This window comes from Ammospiza nelsoni, chromosome 3 (genome assembly GCF_027579445.1).
Source record: "Ammospiza nelsoni isolate bAmmNel1 chromosome 3, bAmmNel1.pri, whole genome shotgun sequence".
NCBI classification, from domain to species: Eukaryota; Metazoa; Chordata; class Aves; order Passeriformes; family Passerellidae; genus Ammospiza; species Ammospiza nelsoni.
The window spans coordinates 89,356,379-89,371,587 of NC_080635.1; the positions used below are offsets into that span (position 1 = coordinate 89,356,379).

Below are 15,209 nucleotides of genomic sequence, written 5' to 3' on the forward strand. Positions count from 1 at the left end.
GGAAAAAGAGGGTGGCAAAATACAAAATGGAAGAGGCAAAAAAGGCAAGAGCAAGGGGAAAAGGGAAAAAAAGAAAAAAAGAAAAAAAAAAAGAGGGGAAAAAAGGAAGAGAAAACAAAGAAGAAAGAAGCAAGGAGGAAGTGAAGACATGATTGTGATAAAGTTGAGACTGATGTATAGAAGGAGAAATATTGGAAGTCTGTCATATATGAATGACAACATACCTATCTGGGCCGGGCTACATCACCTCTGGCTATGTAAGTGAGCATTTTCCACTGTCAGTGTCTGTCTTACTTGCTGTAGATACAAGGTCATGGAAGAGGCTTAGAAACAAAAGACCTACATCACATAATTGTCTTTGCCAGTCACTGTGTCAAGTGTCTTGCTTCAAGGAATGAATGAAGATTGAATATAGACTATTGACTATCTTCCATGAGAAAGATGATGGGCAAAATTCTTTGGTTTTTTCCCAAAAACTTTTGCGTTTAAATATGAAGATGTGAATTTTACTTTTGAAGTTACTCATTACTGAAGCTGTAGAGAACAGGGACAATTAGCCTTCACCACGAACATAAAGGGATGCAGTATATCCCCCAGATCCTGGGGCTGGAAAAAAGAAAAGGAGCATAGCTTTTCTCTGATAGCAGGCTCTCCATATAGAGGGAATATATTCTGAAAAGAGTCAGAGATCAGAGAAATAAGAACATGTTCTCTTCTCTATGTCTTTTTTGCATGCTGGTGGCATCTGGACAGAATCCCTGCATTGCCTTTGTAGCCTTAAGCATTCTCATGCACAATATTTCAAGAGTATTGTTGCTATAGTTATTAAAAGAATTCTGGATCACCCATGGTGGGAAAAGTCCAGTGAGCAATCATTAATGACACCCAAACAAGTTTGTTTATTTGTGACATGGGCATTGTTGAGGCAAACTGCAAGGCAAGAGCATTGAATGTGGCTTGCCACAGTGCAGGAACTACACCTTCAAGCAGTTTTGCCACAGATGTTGCTATGTGAAGCTGTGGTCACTTATCTACCTTCAGCTTTGCCATCTTTTCCAGCCTGCCTATATCTTAATGCCTCCCTCTCCAGGCAATGCCTCTGATTTTGATGCAATTGCATGCGCAATTGCTTCTTAACCTGATCTTCTCTTAACAGTATGGTTTTCTTGACCTGCAATCTCTTCTGAAAGAGATCTGCCATGGATCAACATGTGTAGTAGTATACTCTATGCTTATGTAGACCTTAAGAAGATTAGGAGAAAATTTGTTTCATAATGCCTATTTCACTAGAGATGTTCTGATTTTCTTATTTTTACAACTGGTCTGGAGTACAACTGGAAGCAGAGGCAAGGTTGAAAAGTATTTTGAGACTTACAGGCAGCTCTCCCTGAGGTAATTCTTATGTCAATACAATGTGATAAGGTTGTGTTTTTCCCAGGTTGAAGCAGCACGGAGCTTTGGCTTTCCTGCTATAATCAATGAAGCTTAAGAAATCTGTTCAATTCTCACTTTTTCATGCACTAGATACATAGGATTCAATCTGAAAGTGTGATATTTATATTTAGGTATCTTGCATGTATCATGTACTTAGGTGATTATCCCTTCACCCAAAATAATGTGATTCTCAAAATCAGCAGACTTTCCAGAGAATATGAAAAATTATTTTAATAATTTCTTTGATTTCTTTAGCAACTTAGCAGTAATTTTTGGTTATTATGGTAAAATTTTCCTTCTGCAAAAGATCTGGGAAAGGCATTTTCATTGCATTAGAGTAGTCTTAGCCTGCCTCTGTCAAGGTTCTGAGACAGATATAAGTAATGCATATTGCTTATAAAACCTCTCCTCAAATAGGTTAGCCCCACCCCAAAGCTAAATTCCTTCCACAAAATATTGATTTGCTTACTTTTAGACTACCATGGGATTTAAGAACAGCCCTTATATTAAGGCTTTGATATGCTGTTATTAAATCTGCCATGCTTCTAGAAAGAAACACTTTCACACCCTTTTCCCAAAAAGTAGAAATGTTTGTTCAGAAGTGAATATATTTAAAAAGTGACTTTGTGCCTTCAGCTGAAAGGATTGTTTCAGGAAAAACTGCAGCAAAATTTATTCCAGGCTCTAAAGCAATTAAGAACATTTTGATGTGCATTATTGTCCATACCTTTCAGGTAAGGGACAAACTTCACTCCACAGAGGGATATATTTTATCTTTATATCATTACTTGTCAGCTGGTCTGAACTCCTAAGCAGTTTACAATTTTGCAGATTGGTTAAGCTTCCTCATTTCCAGTATTGAGATTTTTATGTTACACCTTGCCTTCTTCAGCTGAGAGGCAGTTTTGCTGAGGCTTGCTAGACAAATAGTAGGGGTGCAATCCTTTTCCTCTATTTTTAACTTATGCATAGCAAAGACATCATCCAGTTGCATACAGTGTAGGCTTAGTTTCAAGCTCAGACACAGACTTTCTTAAACTGCTTGGTCATTTCACCCTCCTGAGGCCCATGATACATGTAATTGATCTGACTTACAGAAGGCAGATCACACCCAGGGCCAACACAACGAAAGAGGAGTGGGAATACTGTTTCTGGCAGTTCAGCCAGTGAGCAGCGCCTTTTTGAGCTGTTGTGACTGCGATGCACTCGAGCAGGTGCCCACTCCTCCTATAAAAAGACTGCAAATCATAGCTCCATCTTACCCCCAGCGCCTGGCATCCTAGAGGACTCCTGTTGACTACTGGATTTGTTGCGGTTCTGATTTTTCCTCTTGTTGTTGGCTGCTCGGACAGAACGGAAAAGCACTTCACTTGCCTTGAAGAATGCAACCATGAATGGTTGCTTTGACTGAGGCCCATGCCTTCCAACCAGGCCAGCAGATTTAACATTGATACTTCGACCTAAAAGCAAGGGGAATTAGAAGTTAAAAAGTGAACTCCTGCCCCTCCCAAAGCCCTAGCAGGAGTTCAACTGCTGACTGAATCATAGCAAGGAATTTGCTGAAATCCTGAATTTATATGATTAGGAGTCTATCCACATTTTGTTTAACAGAACATAAAAGGACAAAAAAGGTAAGCAATTTGCAAAAGTTTCAACAGCTTTACAGATACAATTTTTATTTCACAAAATTGCAGTCTCTTTGTGCTATATATCTTATTCAGTACAGAGGTGTTTTAATTCAGTCTCATATACATCTATAGAACTGAAAAATAAATGAGACCCATTAAAGTCTATTTCCTATAGAAAGGATAATGTGATGAGGTCTTCTAATTTTGCATAGCTTCAGTGGGATGTGGAACTTTATATCCCCCAAGCAAACCAGTAGCAAATAGGAGTGTAAATAATAAATATAATTCTACTTTAAAAATAAATATTGTGCAGTGTTACTCAAACTGATGTTCATTCACCAGTAAAGGTAGAAAGCCATTCAGTTGTTCAAGAGAAGAGAGTTTGGAATATGTGTATTATTGACTCTGGTTCTGTTCCCAGGGGATGTGCATATTTCTTTAAAATATTTGTGCAGTCAGGACTGTGTGGTAACCTCACTATATTATGTGGTCTAAACCTCACTGAAAGAGAGGAAAGCAAAACAAGTCACTGAAACTGCATCAGTGACATTTTAGCAAATAAACCCTCACTCTTAACAGAATTTATTTTGGCAGCATAAACACTTTTGTGCGTACGTGTACTGCGCAGAGCCCTTCAACCGTCAGAAAATGAGACAGTGTCGTGTGAAGCTGTGCAGCTGTGCAGGGTGGGGACACAGAGGTCCCGTGCAGCCAGGGAGGCTCCGGGCACGGGCACCGGGCAGCACCGGGGCGCCGCCGCACTCCGCTAAACCCGCTGGAAAATTCGGGACGCGGGCAACAAAGGCGCATCTGCCTCACAAATGTATAGTGCTGCTAACTCAACCACCCTGAAAAAGAACTTGAAAACATAGGAGTAAACATTATAGAAATAAGCATATAGGTTTCCTTTTCAAACACAAACTCACAGTGGCTGCACGCCAGAGTCTATATTTCTTAAAAAAACTCTATCACTGGCGTAAATGAAAGAGGCAGTTTGATTTGTGGTTAAAGTAGTTTCCATTCTACTTCCACTGTAACAAATGTATTAATTCAGCTCAGACTTCCTCCTTCTGGCAGCCCTTTTGCAGTAAAAAGAGAAATTAGAAGTTCCAGCCAAATACCATACCTTGAACTGACCCACTTCAATACATAAACACTTTTACAACATGTTTATTCAGGTGTAGCACTTTAAATTGGTTTAAGATGTTTCCAGTGACAGAGAGCCCAGCAAAGGCAAGAGAAGAACTGAGAAAGTTAGCAGTTATGGAGCAGAGTAATTGGCAACATATTCTGAACAATTTTGATAATTGCTTTTTTGACTGCAATGGAAAAACATATTTGTTGAAGCTTCTGATTTCATTTTAAATGCTTTTTTAGTCTTGTGTTTCTTTAATTCTTTTTTTCATGTGTTTGAGTTACTATTAAATAATTCAGTAACATTAATTTCTATATGTTCCAATCTTCTGTTGCAAGTCAGATATGAAAAACTGTACACGCTATTCTCTATTCATAACAACATGGACAAGCTAGCTTCTCACCACAAAGTTCCACATTTCCCTTCAGTTCTAGAGGGAATATTTTTACTATTTTTCTTTGCTTTTCATTCCAATGACTTTCAGAATTTTCATTTTATCTGTAAAATATTAATGCATTACTGCTGGACATATGGAGAATACTATTAGATTTATATATTGAGAACTGTAAAGGTGTGTGACGCTTTTCTGAATTTAAATTTAGGTTCCCTGAATTTACAATGGTGGATATTGTGTGCGAAGCAAAATATCCTTCAAACCAATGTGAACTCCCTTTAAAATAACTTTTAATATTATTAAGTTTCCTCTGGGCTTCCTTTAGACTTCAGCAATGAGAAGGTTATTAAGATTCCACAAGTTAAGGCTTACTTGGTTATCCAGGGTATAGAGATATACTATAAAAAATTAATCCCTTAACCCACAGCCTTTTTACACAGAGAAACAGCTTATGTGACTATATTCCTTTATGTGCTTGATCTCCTAAGCAGCCAGCATACGATTTTAGGACTCATTTGTTCAATTCATGAATGGAATACGCACTGGATCTGCTTCTTGTGCAGAGGAAAACTTTTATTGACTTCTGTGGGTACATTGTTAAACTTTTCTCTCTCATATACCTTAGCTTAACTGCAACTTTCAGAAGATGAAGCAATCAAAATATACACTGCCCTTGAGACACTATATTTCTTCTGGGGAGCATCTCTGAACTGTTTGGTTTGGAAATTCAAGCGACATATGTTGTCTCCATTTTAGGTTGCTTCTTTTCAAAAGAAATTTTGCATTTACAGAACTTCTATTATGCTTTATTGAAATAAAAAAAAAAAGGGAAGAAAAAATTCTAAAAATGGTCTTCAGTCTAAAAAAGGAGGTATTTCAAAACATTCTGCTTCTGAAAAGCATCAAGCTTTCTGCCATAGCAGTAGCTCCATTGTGTGTGCCATGGTCTTGTTAGGTAGTCCTTATTTTTATTTGTAGTGTCAATTTCAGTATACATTAAAAAAAATATTTGCTCTATGCTGAATTTCCATTTGTAGCATTCATTTTTGTAAGTGGTTTTAATCTATCGTGTCTTGTAAACATTTTGAAAACTCTTGGCTTCAATGGCAACTGGAAATCCAGGTCTCTGGGGCATGCAGTTGTTCCATACTGTGGCATTAAAGCAATACTTTCTAAAGTCAGCTGAATGACTCAGGCTGACCTGCTTAACTACACTCGGAGCTTCAGCCAGATGAAACTCATAATACCAGAACAGCGAGATTTGTATTCCTGCTTCTCTTGAGCATCTCTGAACAACGTTGTCAAGCATTCTGAAAAATGGGCTGCATTCTGTCCTTCCATCCAATCTTTAATTCCTAGCATTTCAAAGATTTTTTTCAGATTTCAGAAGAAAAGAAGTGCAAGTAACCAGCAGTCTGCTAGTGCCTGCTCCACTGAACTTAGCCACTGCAATTGCCCCTGCATCAAGGAAAAATCCCAAAACCACAATAGATTGATTTACTCTGTGCAGTGATAGTCGAGAGCTCTTGTATTCTTCACATTCTGGCATGTACTTCTCAATACTGCTCTGACAATTAATTATCTTCTCTACACACTGGCAGGTATATTTGGAGACTAAGACTTATTTAAAGCATTATGTTTCAAATTTGCTGAACTCCTTACTCCTTATTCATAGGATTCTGAGTCTTTGGCAAGATGTACTTGTTTGACTTGGCATTTAAACTTCTTTTTGGCTTTTATACTATTTGATAGTAAAGTGCCCTTAGCAGTTTGCATAAAAGCTTGCATGGAAGTTTGGGTTTGACTGACTGAACTGAATGAATATTATTTACCTTTTCACATTCTCTCCCCTAATAATAAAGGAATCACTGCTGCAAAAATAACTGTGAAGTTCAGCTTACAAAAAGGTCCTATCTCAACAATCCTGACAATTTTGTGGTTTTTATTTTTTCACCCACAAAATAGGAATTGCACTCAATTTGATAACAGCAGAGCTATTTGCTGTGTCACTCTGTCTGCTTCAGTTCTGTCACATGCAGTCATATCATACAATCCTTTGCATGAACTGACCAAGTTCCATCTTAAAAGTTCATTTCCCCTCCAGCTGCTCCAAATGGAAATGCAAGAGGCCTTCAAGCTTTCAATAATAATCTGTCTTGCAGTCTTGACCTGGAGACGTATCCTTGTTTTTCATAACATTCAGACTTTTTCCGAGACTGCCAGTGTGGATGCTCATGACAGTAAGATCTGTGCCTTGGCTTTATCTCCTCAGACAGTATATATTTTAAGTAAAATATTGATCAGACACTTATTTTGCAAGAGCTTTCAGTCGTTACGCATCCTAGCCAGATTTACACTGGCAGCACAGCACAATGAGTAATTCCAAAATCCATTATTTTGTCCTGAGTCATCAGCCTGCACCAAACCACTCATTTTGTTATGAAAAACAAGAACTTATTTACTTTCAAAAGTGTTCAAGAAGTCACAAACCACATTTTTTAGATTAACCACTACTCCTAGGTCACAGTAGTTATTTTGGTAATAATTTTATGTATTTGTACTTAGAAATGAAAAATATAGTAATTCTGAGAATTCATTTCAATGCAGTTTGATGAAAAAAAAATTAAAGTTCCAATGCCACACCTAGGATTTCCTTCTTTTGGGCAGCGACATCTGAAATGAGGAAAGGCCTTTTGAAGAAAGATCCTGAGCATCCAAGACCCAATAACATTTCATATTTGAGCAAAAAACTGCCCATAGGCTCTGCCTATGAAAGCTGACACAGTAGTTTTCAAAATTAGAGAGAAACTTTCATGGTTTCTCATGCCCTAACAGCACTCTCGAGAGCAGTGAGACTTGAAACAAAAGAATTGAGCTGGAGCTTGGCTACCTAAGCTTGTTGTAAAAAAAGACAAGAGAAAAGCTAATAACACCAATGTGATGGTCTATATATAACACATCCTCAACACTCCAACTCTAAAGTATTTTTTTACTGTCTCTATTGTATAATCTACATAAACTGTTGCTCAAACTTTTCCTTTGGTGGACACATTTATCTATAACAACATAAAATATGCTTTTGACACATGCTTTGTGTGTTTTATTAACTCTTCTTCTCCCTGGAGGCTTTAAGGAATTCTGACAAATGGGTGGTCTTGGATGCTCTGCTCTGCCTTTCCAAGGCTTTAGTCAAGACTAGATTCATCTTTTGTTTGTCACATCTTACATTTAGTTGTTTTTACTCAGTTAATTTAAAGGAATTTTGGGTATCTTTTTGTGTTAATTTTGGTATTCATAAAGCTCTTGAAGAAAGCACTTGGGAACACATAAGGAACTCTGATATGCTGTATAATGTGGCAGTACCATATATGCTTACACAAAGAAAATCAGTTGTAATTATACACAAAAATGCTCTGTAAGTACTTGATTTATCCTTCCAAGTTAATGCACTTAAACTGTGAGTGGCTTGTGGGAGTCCCGGGGCTTTTCTGCACCATTAAAAAATGTGTTCAGGAAGACAATAAAACAAGGAGAGATTAGATTAATTGGTCATCCACCAAAGAATAAAATGGATAAAAGCCTTCTGAATGGAATGGAACACAAATGCCATTATCTCTAAACTAATGGTGTTGAGAAGCAGCTGTATCCTTCATCTGTCTGGGGAGCAGGGTGTGGGGTGATTTGCACAGCTGTACAGCCAGGAGCAGTGTGCACCAGTGGTGGTAGGAGAAGGGGTGGGAGCCCATTTCACTCCCCTCCTTGGCCCTTCTGCTTAAAGGGAGTGTGCCCTTACTAACAAAGGGTGCTACAAGCTGACACAGCGTTTGTACCCAGCTGGAAACTGTGGTTCCACCTATCTGAGCTAACTAACTGCTGGAACTGGATCATCCACTCTGCTCCGGGTGGGAGTGTGCTCCTGGTGCATTTACATCCTGCGCCAGCTCCACCACAGTCAACAGAACCTCAAGGCAGCACTGCGGCACTGGGACCTTTCTCATGGGGACGTGAGACATGCTTTGGGGACTGAGACTCACCCCTCCAGCTTGTTTCACACCACAGTATTGCCGAGCACGTTTAATTTAAAACTAGTACAATTTTGGCCAAAGTCAGCTCTGAACCAGAAATGAATGTAGCTGTACTTAGGCGGTGCTTGAGCCCAAGCTAATAAAACCTGCTGAGGGGCAGGATGTATTAGCTCGGGTTCAGTGCTGTGCTAACATGGCTATATGGCTTCCAGATGGCCCAGAATTCAGTCAGAGCTATTGCCTGCCAAAGCCCATATATATATATATATCAATATAAATACATATTTCCTAAGTTTCTCCACTATAAGGACAGTAATGGAGGAGACATTGCTCCTCATACTTTGCCTCGTAAATACCAGATCCATCAAGAGGTTTAAAGGTAACAACCCAGCAGCATCCTCCAGAGTACTTGATAGCTACCATGGCCAAGGTGGTCTAGGGGCAGCTGTGGGATAAATTCATGACATTTAGTGCGGTAATGATGAGGCCAAAACAACAACAAATATACAGCCAAGTACATGAAGAGGCCAGAGTGCTGCCACAGATTGTTGAGAGCAAACCAGCCACTCCATGCCACACTGAAAGCTGCCTTTCTGAAGGCTTAGTTGAAGAGAGGGACCTTGGAAGATCTAGGCTAAGAGGAAGAGAGGGTAGAAAACAGAGACTATGTTTTTTAGTTTCTTCCCCAACATCTCTGGAGAAGAACTTCACCAATCCTTCATGCAGCATGTGGGGTTAAGAACCAAACCCCCTTCCAGGGGACACATATCAGAGCATACCCAAATTCATGCTGAAGGGGGAATCGGCCTTCCACAGGCTTCACTTGGATTGAGTAACCTATTCTTTTAAAGTTTGCTTTTGCTCTGGGGAAAAAAAATACTTGAACATACTTGAAGAGTCAGAGTCAGGGAACTGAGGGTTCCTGCTGCCTGCCCACCTCAAAAAACAAGAAAGCCCAAAGAAACCTTCTATTGGACTATGTGGTAACAGAAATCTTAATATTTTTTTTTTCAAAGTAGACAGCAGTTTCTTCCCTTCTGGTGTGCTGGTAGATGAAAAATAAGTGAGAGCTGCAGTGATCTAATAAAAGGCACAGAACTATATGACAATGGGGCTACTCAGGATCTTGTGTTGAGAGCTGTGTATTTGGAATCCATTTGATTTTGTGGATCATCACCAATCACATTGCATATTATGTCCCTCTCCCATTCTCTGTAAACAACTCTAGGTTCTCCTCAGCAATGACATAAATAGAAAAACCATTACTCTTGTAGCTGTTTATAGCACTTCAGCAATAGTGATGTTCAGATCACTGCTAATGTCCACTTATAAAAATGCTAAATGTTAATACAAAGGTGCTGATCCACTAGAACAAGTTTTAAGACTTAGGAAACATGTGATATATATATAGGAAGAGGTTGCGTGGAGCTTTTGAAATTATTTGTGCATCTGTATTGATTTCATGTTGCAATTCACCCAACATCCATGCATCCATCAGCGTGAAAAGGATCACCTCTCATTTGAATCATGACAGAGAGTTTTGGTGTCAAAAGCAGGGAATCAGCCAAAAGGGGATGCTGCAGAATGTTGAGGATACGTTAAAAAAGAGAATCAAAAAAACCTGATCCTTAATTTGCCACAGCCCCAGGGAAAGAGTGCATTATATGTTGACAGCTTCCATATGTGTCATGCAAACCTTTATTCTTACTGTTCAAAATAAAATGTCCCATTAAGAGAAAAAGTCTACATTTCATGCTAAAATGAGACGTATGATACCAAATACTGTCCTAAAGAAAAAATAAAACACATTCCAGTGTCATGTGGCTTTTTGTACTTTTTTCAGTATTTTCAAAGGGGGAAAAATATGAATTACAACAACCAGACATTTTTCCAAATATTTTCTTTTCACACTGTTGTATTAGTTACAAACTTCTTTTTATTCCTTATGTAGACATTATTGTTATTATTTGTGCACCATCTTCAGGGATGCAAAGAAATATACACAAGTAATTGCCAAAAAATGTCTCTGATAGATGATGGTAAGAAAGATTACTTTTAATGGTAGTGATAACAATATAATAGCACCCTGGAGTCTCAGCAACCATTGGTTCCCCATATTGGCTGCATGAATAAATCTAAAAATTAGTATGTTTTTACAGACTTGATTATCCAGGACCCCAGTGTAGCACTGGAATAACTCAATCAGGGATCCTCTTACTTACCAGAATCCCATTTAGTTTAATGATCTGTTGCAACAGAAAGGTTAATGGATCAGGTTTTATCATAAATACCTCTCCAGTTATGGGGACAGAAGTACTATGCCTCCTGTAAACTCGGCTGACAGCTGGAGGCACAAAGAAATGTGCTTCAGACCTGCATGGCCTGAAGTTCACTCAAGCCAAGGGAAGGTTTTTCTGCTGATGCGAGCCAGTCCCCGAGCTCTCTCAGAGAACTGGTTGGAGGAAAGGTGGGTGGGGTTCTCTGGGTTACGAACCGAGTCCACTACACACTGAGTCGTATAAAAATTCATGTTCCATCTGTACACAAACGTGTCATTCAAGTGCTGGTGTTTCTAATAGCTTCCAGAAGTAACAGCAACCCAATAAAAATAATCAAAGCTTTAAGAGCAAAATTGTAAGAGCATGAAAGGATGATTTTGCTTGTGCTAAGCTGAAGTAGTGTAGCGTAGGTCTATCCTATAGTTTTGAAAACTTTAGTCCCTAGAAGTTGACTCCTTGTACAAATAAAGTGAAAAAGGGAATGGAAAGTGAGGGAAAAGGCAAATTCCTTCATAAGCCAAATAAGTAAGGTGCAAAAGGTAAAGCTGTTTGTGGCTTTGGAATTTAAAATAGAAAATTATCTATCACCTTTCCAATCTTGGGAGTAGGACAGGGGAAATATTTACATGAGCTATTCTTTTACAATTTCTTCAGTGTATTAACCTAAAGGTTTCCTTTTACCCATACAAACTTTCCTGTAGTTTACCAAACGGATGTAATTTTGAGGCTAGAACCAACAAATTGCTGGTTGCAGGGTTTCTTAATGAATGCCTTTCATGGATATTTAATTTTCAACAATTTCTGTGTTCAAATCTCCTGGAAAAAAAAAAAAAAAAAAGTCAAGGATGGAGTTTATTCTGGAGCAGGAAAGCTGGCCAGAAGCCAGCCCACCTAATTTGGATTCCTGACGGAGCTGTCACCTCCCCAGAATTGTAAGAGCTTTAAAATGGCCTCACTAAACCAGGCTGCCTAAGAGATGTGCTCCCCACGCAGGCCAGGCTCAGGAGCGGGGCGAAGGCAGCAGCGTGCTCTGCTCTGCACTGGTGCCCCCTTGCCCACTGGCTGTGCTCTGACCATAAGGTAACGCCAGATGGAACGCCCATGAGCTTTGGTGCAAGCCTGCCAGCTCTCTTCTGAAGCATCGTGCCCAGTTTCTGCATAGCTCTCCAGCAGCCAGGGCACTTGCTGAAAAAGTATGAGACGCTTTGTTCACAGCCCAGCTGAGCCTGAGGGAGAATTTAGATCAAAACCAATGAGAAAATGTAGCCAGAACAAAGAAGAAAAAAAAAAAATATTAATCCTTACACCAGGGTTTCTTCTGCTACTCATTAACATTATGTCAGCTAAGGTTTAGATTAACTGGCATCATAGATCCCTTGACCTCTGACATAAAAAGCTTTTTGACAAAAAGAGTTAAATCTGAGTTTGCTTGTAAAGTGGTATGGATTAAGTGAACCATCACAGAAAAAACAGTATATAAGTCTCTTTTTATTAGTTTCTAAAGAAGTCTAAGTAAAGAACATTTCTTCTAAAAATATTGTTTTGCACTGAGATGCATTTTCAAATTTAATGAAGAGCATAACTCTGAATAATGCAGTAGCCCAGTAAATTTGTACTAAAACCCTCACAGCTCAAAACTTCAGTTTTGATAGTGTTTTTTTCTAATTTTCAGCTAACTAAAATTTTCAAGATTTCAAATTTTTAAACCATTTCAAGGTTTAAAAAAATCTTTTTTTCTTTTTCAAATTTAAGAAAACCAGTTCCCAAATTACCCTATTGTTAAATTTGCTTCAACATCAGTATCAACAGATGCTGTATCTTTTGAATGGCTCTGAGGTTTATTTTATAACTTTTTCTATGCTTCAGCCCAAGAAGAATTCCGCAGAAGTTTGCAGAAGAAGTTCTGCAAATCTGACTTTCCTGAATTTAATCATCAGTAGTAGAACATTAAAATAGATCTTAATTTTGTATATAGGAGCCCTTATCCTGAACCCAATTTCACTTGATTCAGTTAGTTTTATAATTGCAATATTCTAAAGAATTAAAAATAATAGAAAATTTGCAGACCACATCAACTGCAGGACAAGATTAGTGTTATTTGCTTACAAACTCTCAATGAACTGTCACCCAGTCAAGGTAAAAAACACCCATCCAGAGAAAGATCCTAGCAAGGTTTGACAAGAGCACACAAGGCTTTGGGATCTGTAGTTTGGATCTTACCGTCCCCAGTTTCAGCGCAGAGCTGCAAGCCCAGGTTGTTCTGTGGATTAATCACCCAGTGATTGCTGGTCACAGTGATGTCGAAGACAAACCAGCCCACATCGGAAGCTTGAGCCTTCCTTGTGTCCAACAGGAACAAGTCTGCATCCCTAAATTAAAGAAAATCGGGATTTAAGGCATTCAAATATTATTAGCTTTGTCCCTAATTTTCTTGCTGACAATAACTTCTTGGAGTCCAAATTAATAATCCTCTGACATATCCTCATTATGACATAGTACAGCATGTGCTGTAGCTGACAGGTAGTTGGTAAATATAATACAGGTATTTCCCCTAAGAGGCCTTTCTGAAATGAACTTCAGCATGAAAAAATGATAGCTCTGGAAAATCTGAAAAATACAACTTCCTGATACAACTACATGAAAAACATCATTGAGGCCGTGTATAAAAAATTTCATTCCTCAACATTAGAATGCATCAGGAAGATTCACTTTTAGAAACTTTCCAGCATAAAATGACAAAATCACTTCCCAATTTCAATTAAAACTCAGAGGTATAGCGTTGCTAAAAAGGTCTGTTGTTAATAACATGTGACGGCAGCTGTATCCTATGACAAAACATGAATAGATGGCAGTTCAGACCGTTTCCTATTACTGCAGATGTTTAGAAAATAAGTCTCTATATCAAAGCAGAAATTACATATCTATTCAATAATATAATTATTACATTTTAACCCTCAGTTCCCTGGTATATTTTCAAATTTTTTCCCATGAAATCTTCCAGTAATTCAGAAGGGCTGCTCAGGGGAGTTAGTATAATTGTGTTACTAAATTTTTTGCATGGGTCATTTACTTGTTCTGTTTCCACATATGTCATGACACAATTGGTTCCAGATCATCATCTGTATTACAAATAATTTACTACAATGACCAGACTAAACCCAAGATATTTAACTCTCATCAGTTTCATTTTACACGCTTCTACAAAGCAGCATGCATTATTAAAAACTGTTTTCACCATTTAACCTTTTAAACCTAAATCTATAGTTATAAAAACCTATTTTTTAATGCCATAAACAGTAGTCAAAACAGTAAGATACAAGAAAAAATGTTTCATTCTAATTTTTTACTGTACAAGTCCGCTAAAGGCAGAGTTGGCTCACACAGATCTGAAAATTGTACTGTTGCCTTACAGGCAAAATGAATTCACACTTAAAGAGGAAAGACAACCAGCCAGAACAGGCTTTGTGTGAAAATGGGGATTTAAAATTGCTAGTGTCTTGTCACTGTATTCTTAGATGCTTGATCACAATGACACCTTAGAAAGTTCCTGTCTGATCTAAACACAGTAAATGCACCTAGAATGTCTGATACTAAAAAAAGCATTAAGTGCACGTTTTGAAACTGTGATTGCTAAATAATGAAGAAAATAAGACCAAGTGAACTATGACAAGCATATGTTTAATTATATGTGAGATTTATCTGCAAAATCAGGTTAAAGAGCTCAGAAATTATAAAGGAAGTAATTAAAAAAAAAAAAGGAATTGAAAGGGGTTTTTTTTCAAGTTGCCTTTTTTTTTCTTCTGTTAAAGGATAATCTTTTGATGGGCTCTTATCACTTCTGTTCTAGTAGAACTGTGCTAATGACCACACAAGGAGAAAACCTGCATTCCCCCTCTGGAGTTAACATGAAGAAAATCTTACAACTCAAAAGAGCCTGACCTGCTACGCTAGCTCTGAACAAATTAACAACATACCACAAGCTCATAAATAGTACCCTCTGGAGTCTTAAATGCCAACTTTTTTTTCTCTAATATGCAGTTTTATCAGAATTTTAAACGTGAAAAGTTCCGACTGTAATAGTCTTTGAGATTTTTATTTAGAAATACTTTTGCATCACTCAGTAGATTAAATAGAAAACTGTAAAAGTGTTTGGAATATAAAATACTACAATACCACAGTGATATATTTCCACACTTGTCTTTTCTCCTCCTAGAATACATAATTGTTTTCTCATATAGAGTCTTTCCATTCCAAATCCAGGACTGGTACTAAAGGTTCACAAAATCACAATGTTTCCCATGCCAAATCAGAATA

The 15,209-nt window shown here is 38.0% G+C and overlaps 1 protein-coding gene across 3 annotated transcripts in view; it reads right to left on the reverse strand.

The window, feature by feature from the left end:
• The window catches only part of BMP5 (bone morphogenetic protein 5), a 57,110-nt gene that overhangs the window by 13,017 nt on the left and 28,884 nt on the right, over nt 1-15,209 (reverse strand). For all 3 annotated transcript variants that reach the window (XM_059469429.1, XM_059469428.1, XM_059469427.1), the window contains 2 exons: nt 13,116-13,264; nt 2,697-2,894 (listed from right to left, as the gene is read on the reverse strand). In XM_059469429.1, coding sequence (XP_059325412.1) covers nt 2,697-2,894; nt 13,116-13,264 — 347 coding nt within the window. The remainder of the gene's footprint in view (nt 1-2,696; nt 2,895-13,115; nt 13,265-15,209) is intronic.